Source organism: Panicum virgatum, chromosome 7K (assembly GCF_016808335.1).
Source record: "Panicum virgatum strain AP13 chromosome 7K, P.virgatum_v5, whole genome shotgun sequence".
In the NCBI taxonomy this organism is placed as follows: Eukaryota; Viridiplantae; Streptophyta; class Magnoliopsida; order Poales; family Poaceae; genus Panicum; species Panicum virgatum.
In genome coordinates, this window is record NC_053142.1 from 26351575 (window position 1) to 26358062 (window position 6488).

The 6488-nt window shown below is 42.2% G+C and overlaps 1 protein-coding gene across 1 annotated transcript; it reads left to right on the forward strand.

Annotated features, from left to right (window-relative positions):
• The first annotated feature begins 434 nt into the window (after nt 1-434).
• On the forward strand, nt 435-2330 carry LOC120640658 (UPF0481 protein At3g47200-like). Its single transcript, XM_039916562.1, has 2 exons — nt 435-679; nt 756-2330. Exons 1-2 carry the CDS (start codon nt 613-615, stop codon nt 2117-2119), a joined length of 1431 nt encoding a protein of 476 aa, XP_039772496.1. The 5' UTR covers nt 435-612; the 3' UTR covers nt 2120-2330.
• The last annotated feature ends 4158 nt before the right edge of the window (nt 2331-6488 follow it).

Consider the following 6488-nt stretch of genomic DNA (forward strand, 5'->3'; position numbering starts at 1 on the left):
GAAGCAATCAGCCATGTCCCGTTCAACCGCTGAAGCAGAATATAGAGCAATGTCTCTTTGGGTGAGCGAAATGCTATGGGTGAGAAATCTTTTATCAGAGTTAAATGTGCTAAGAAAAGGCCCCTTGAGGATTTGGTGTGACAACAAGTCAGCTATCAACATTGTTAATAATCCCGTTCAGCATGATATGGAGATAGATCGCTTCTTCGTCAAGGAAAAAATAGATGATGGTATATTGAAATCAAGCCATGTAAACTCACGTAATCAAGTAGCTGACTGTTTAACAAAATGTTTAGGAGTAAAGGAATGTAATTTAGCATCTAACAAGATGGGAACGATAGATATCTATCCCCATCTTGAGGGAGAGTGTTGGCCCATGTATTTGTAATAGGCCCAGCCCATAGCAATGTGTATGTATATACTGCAAGTTTAGCAATGGAATGAGATGTTCTAGAGTTTTTCTCAAATTCAACAGTTTGAAATGACATATTTTGTAGTAGTGCTAGTAGCGACGGCATGATATAAACCATGTAAGCGGAACCATTTATTTTGCCAGTTGCTGTTTGGTCATTTACGATTTTGTTGATCTGCCATTCTACCACACAAGCATCCATGAAGAACCATGGGGAAAGGGCGGCTGCTGATACGATGACCACGCAGATGCTGATGCAACATCAAGGTAGTCGTCTTTTCCCCTCCATCTCCCCGTTATCATGCATGGTGAATAATAGCATGTCTTCTTTTGCGAATGGCAGGCACTGACCATGGAACTGGTGGCAATGGCGGCAGTGCTAGGACGGCGGCTTACATCCAAAACAAGCTGAACCAGGTCTCGTCGGACCTTGTAGCTGCCGGCGTCGGTGAAGCAGCAGCGGTCATCTACAGGGTCCCTCAAAAACTTCGCGTCTCAAACACTGAAGCCTACCAGCCAATGCAGGTGTCCATCGGCCCGTACCATCACGGCTCACCGGATTTGCAAGAAATGGAACCTACCAAGTGTGCGGTTGTGTTGGATCTGTGCAAGCTCACCGGAGTCACCCTTGTGCAGCTGGTCCACATGCTAGATCAGGAGGTAAAAGATCCCCGGAAATATTACAGGAGTAAGATGGACATGGTCGGCGACGAGGCCCTGTCAGCGCAGCTTCTCATCGACGGCTGCTTCCTGTTCAGCTACCTCGGCGGGCTTCGGCCGGCACAAGCGAAGAACCAGGTCCCCTCTTCAGCTGCACATGTTTACTCCGTGGATAGCGCCATCCAGCACGACATCTTGCTGCTTGAGAACCAGGTCCCCTCTTCCGTCCTCAAGGCCATAGGCTCTGCAATTTCTGCTGCTCAGAATGGCAAGGTTGACACGATCCCCGTCAACGAACTTGCCTGTGGATTCATCGAGGGGGTGTTCCAGTACATCCCGACAGCAGTCAAACCGGATGGGTTCGATCATCTGGTCGACCTCTGCTACCGATACCTGCAACCATTCAGCCAAACAGCACGAGGAGGTGACCACGAGATAACAATGCCCCGAGGTGAAGATCATGGGCAGCCAGAGGTGCGGCGTTTGCGGAGAGCTAGCGAGTACCGTGAGACAGGAATCCGTTTCATCACGCAGAGGTCGCGGAGGCCCGTCTCTCTGCTGGACGTTACATTCTCGCGCGGCGTGCTTCGGATCCCAAGGCTCGTGGTCGATGAGCGGACGGAGTACCTCCTCCGGAACATCGTCGCCTACGAGCAGGAGAGCTTCAGCTCGCGAGATAGCTACGTGACGGCGTACGTGCTCTTCGTGTCGCAGCTCATGAGCAAAGCCGAGGACGTCACGCTGCTCTCCGAAAAGGACATCCTCATCCACCAGCTGGGCAGCGACGAGGAGGTCTCCGACATGTTCAAGCAGATGAGCAAAGGAATCGTCTTCGACTTCAGCGGCGAGTACCATCTCAAGGACGTCACCGTGGCGCTGGAGAAACACTACCGCGACCGCCGGAACCGGTGGATGGCGCTGCTCCGGCACACCTACTTCAGCAACCCGTGGTTGATCCTCGGGGCAGTCGTCGCCATGGTCGCCTTCGCCCTCGGTGTGAGCCAGGCTGCGCTGAAGTTTTTCCACTTTGCTCGAAACCCAAAATGAAGTCATCAAGCAGGTTGTCGCCTTCCTAATAAAATGGCGTTGTCGTTGTTCCTATAGTCTTCAGTAGGCGTTTCTGCTTTCTATTTTCTTTCCAGTAGTACTATGTCGTTGTATGATTTAGTTATTGTATCACCACTATGGTCATGGCGTGTACTTTAGTCATTGTATCATTTAGTCATTACCGAATAACCTGCATTTTCGTCTCCAACTAGCAATGGTGATACCAAGTTTTAATTTTTAGTTAAGAAGTATTGGTATGGTTTCATTAATGCTGTTATATTTTATGGTTGTTAGAAAATTAAACATAGATAAAATTAAGCTGGCATCCGGAAATCACATAAAGTAAAAAAAAAAAAGACAAGCAGCGTCACATGATTGTGTAACTGGACTGAGATGAGGGTGCAAGAAGACACGACAGGGACGTGTCACGGAGGGAGCTTGTCGGTGCCCCCACTAACCACGGATGTGTTGTCACATACTCACATCTTGGCTCGTCATGGTCACGCATCTCAATGAGCCGCTAGTGCTTGCGGCTATTATCAGCACGATGTGTTAGGATATTTAATTTTTTTTCCACGGACTACCTGCTTAGCTTCTTGATGCTGGGAATGAGGGTTAAACCTCTTAAAATCGACCTTATCCACTACAAGAATTAATGGACCCTCAAACGGACTTAAGCAAAAGAAAAAAACAATGAGGTCGGTCTCCCCGATGCTGATTTTAAGATCGACCGGTGATTCTTTTGCTTCCGGTTGACGACGCAGACACGAGTCCGGAGCTGGGGCCCACCATCCAATGTTTCTGCTGGCCGGGTGATTGTAGTACGTGCCACGTGAAAGTGGGAAGCGGTGGGCAAGCTGCTGCTTTGACACCGCGCGCGACGAGCAGATGCTGCAGATCGGCATGCTCCGACCAGCCGGATTAAGTGCTCCAGCCCGTCCGTCAAACTCCGATTCATGCGCCGGCGAGGTAAAGCTCACCACCGGTTCTTTTTTTTATCTTTCCAAAGTTTGTTCTATAACATTTGTTCGTAATTTTTTTATCTTCCCAAAGTTTTGCTCCAACTTTTCATTTTAGGATTTCTCTTTATATTTTCTTTCTGATTTTTTGTTTCAATTTTTTAACACAAATGCTTGTCTCCAAAAGATTTTGTCCAGATATTTTTGTGTTCTTTTTTCTCTCCCACACATCTCGATTCCAATTTTTTTTGTGCAAAATGTGTTTCTGAAAATTTTGTTTCCTAATTTTTACTCCAATTTCTTTTTTCCATTTTTGGCGTTTGTAATATTTTTGGACAAAAAATATTGATTCAAACTTTTGCTTTTCTCTTTTTTCCTCAAATTTTTCTCTTTTTCACAAATTTTTGTGTGTTTAATTGTTTTCCTTGAATTTTTGTTCTGTCACAAATTTTGATTTCAATTTTTATCCAAAATTTATTCGGAATCTTTTTGGACAAAAAAAATTGATTCAAACTTTTTGCTTTATCTCTTTTTTATTATATAAATTTGTTTATAATTTGCATTATGTAAATTTTTTATACTTATATAGTTGTATTTATCAATGGGATCCATCGTCACGAATATAATTGGAGGAGCTTACCAAGCGTGGGAACTAGATGAATCCATGCATATTGCACATGCCTTAGGCCCTGTTTAGTTCCCACTCCATAAACTCCATAAACGCAAAAAAAAAATGCAACATCGAATGTTTCGACATATGTATGGAGTACTAAATGAAGTCTATTTACAAAACTTTTTGCATAGATGGACTGTAAATCGCGAGACGAATCTAATGAGCCTACTTAATCCATGATTTGCAACAGTGATGCTACGGTAACCATCCGCTAATTATTAATTAAATATGGATTAATTAGCATCATTAGATTCGTCTCGCAATTTACAACTCATCTGTACAAAAAGTTTTGTAAATAGACTTCATTTAGTACTTCAAATTCGCAACATTCCATCGCAAAATTTTTTTGCAAAACATTTAAACACGGCCTTAGAATAGTTTGGTAGGAACTAGCAGATGAATCTATGCACATGCATGTGGAATAGGCAGTTGGGTGCGATTTAATGTTTTTGCGTGCAGCTAGACTCGTTTCCCGGAAAACAAGGAAAGAAAATCAATTTCTTACCTAAAACGGAAATCAGCACTGTCGGAGAATCGACCGTGCAGTCCAATCCTCACGGGCGACCGTAAATTAGGCGGACCGTCGGTCTCCACTTAAAAACCCGGCTTATGTTCTATAGATTACTATCTCTCATACTCAAAATACCCATTCTCCAATAGCAATAACTACTTTTATATTTTTAAGGAAAAATTCTAAATTACTCCTTTGAACTATAGCCAAAGTTTGGATAACCCCCCTAAACTATTGTTTGATTCATTTTACTCCCCAAACTATGCACTTTGGTTCAAATTATCCCCTAATACAATTTGTCTTTTTATTTTCTCCAATCATAGGTAGAGTCTTAAGCTGAAATTTTACAACATGATAGTACACATCATAACACATATTAGAAAAATACATCATAATTTTTTATCATAATTTTGATAGGTTAGGATATTTAATAATAAATTAAACATTGGAGTTCAAAAATATATGAAAAATAATGATGAAAAATTATAACAATTTTTTTAATATGCACTATGATGTCCACTACTACCCTATAAAATTTGAAATTAAACTTCAACTTGTGTATGGAGAAATAAAAAGGACAAATTGTATTATGGGGTAAAATGGACTAAATTGTATAGTTTAGGGGGTAAATTGAACCAAGTTATAGTTTAGAGCGTTATTCAAACTTTGGCTATAGTTCAGAGGAGTAATTTAGACTGTTACCTATTTTTAATAATAATTGATACAGTAGACTATCTAAATTGAGTGACCTAAGTAAAGAGTAGATAGGTGAATCCCCTTTATCTCGATGAAAGAAGAAGGTGTGTTTTGATAATTATCAAAAACTTTTTGGTAATTGGGATTGGATCAGTATTCTGCTGGAGCACCTTTAATCACCAAAATAGTTTGGTAATAGGGATTGGATCAGTATTCTGCTGGAGCACCTTTAATCACCGAAATAGTATTTTTTAGTATTGGAAAGAAGGATGAGTAATGCCGGAGATACTATAACCAGTAAAATATTATTCTCGTTCTATGCCTTTGCTCTTCCAATGCAAACACCAGGCCGATGCCCATAGTTTGCCTGTAACCTGCCACCTGCGCTGCCCACGAGAACCAACCGATATGATGAATTTTGCTTTTTTAAATTAAAAACCTTATACATAAGGGAAGAGTGACCTAATTAATAATTACCAATAAGTCCCATCTTAAAAGTCTACCTCGCCCTTATAAAATCGGGATGCCCCAATGGCGTCGTTGCAACAATGATCTACCACTACACCAAACTGGAATTGCATTAGCGGCTAGCAATTTCTTTGGCGGTCGAAATATAATCACCAAGGAAAATGTAGATTTCTTCACGGTGCTAGTTAGCCGCTAAGAAAGATGTATTTTTTCTATGGTGCTAGTTTGTCATATCTTGTTCCTGTAACATTTTTAGAAGAATAATGATAAGCTGTTGGTTACTACCTTGATGAGTGGAAGTTGTGATAGATTGAATGCTTGAAGGATGCATTTTGAATTACTTATGGGTTCAAACCATATTATATATTTATTAGCTTATAAAGTATTGATATTTTTAGTTGAGAGTATGAATTTTCTTGGCGGTTGGCCTCGCTGCAGCGAGATGTTCAGAACCTTCACATCTTTATGAAATGGCCTTAGTGCTCCGCGGCCATCGTCCCTGCAGCTCGGGTTGAAGCCGGGCAAGGAGCAGTGATCAGGCGAGTCGTCAGGCCCAATGCCGAATGGATATGGGAATATCGACATCGCTGCATTTTCTCTGGCAGTTGCTGCTAGGCGGCGCCATGCTCCAACGGCAGAGAGTGTCACCGCAAGAACTATGCCAAGCCATGGTAGGTGCGCAGCTAATAATCTATGCAGCAGCATGGTTGTGTTAGTTGTCTGCTCTCAATTCAAGCGAGCACTTGGCTGCTGCTCCTCTGAAAAGGAGGAAGGATTATGTATGCAAAATCCTTGTGGAGCATTATTACATGGCTAGGGACGGTAGGTAGTACACTCCAGGCCAGGTCTAGTCCATGTGTGCATTGACTTGGACTGCCTGGTCTTTGCATCTCCCTTAGCTTGGACGATCAGGTCTTCCGCATCTCTCTTTTTCTGATGTCAACTCGGTTGAAACGTCATGTCTAGGAATTGATTTATATTATACACTACTGGAAACCATTTTTTCTATGTGTGTGCCCAATTTCCTTAAGGATTTTTTCTAGCACACAAAGTGAAATTCAC

What these genes read in the sequence shown, in the direction of transcription:
- LOC120640658 (XM_039916562.1), top strand. Translation starts at nt 613, where the DNA reads ATGAAGAACCATGGGGAAAGGGCGGCTGCTGATACGATGACCACGCAG. An exon ending in GATGCTGATGCAACATCAAG is followed by an intron (nt 680 to 755) that starts GTAGTCGTCTTT and finishes TGCGAATGGCAG; the next exon opens with GCACTGACCATGGAACTGGT.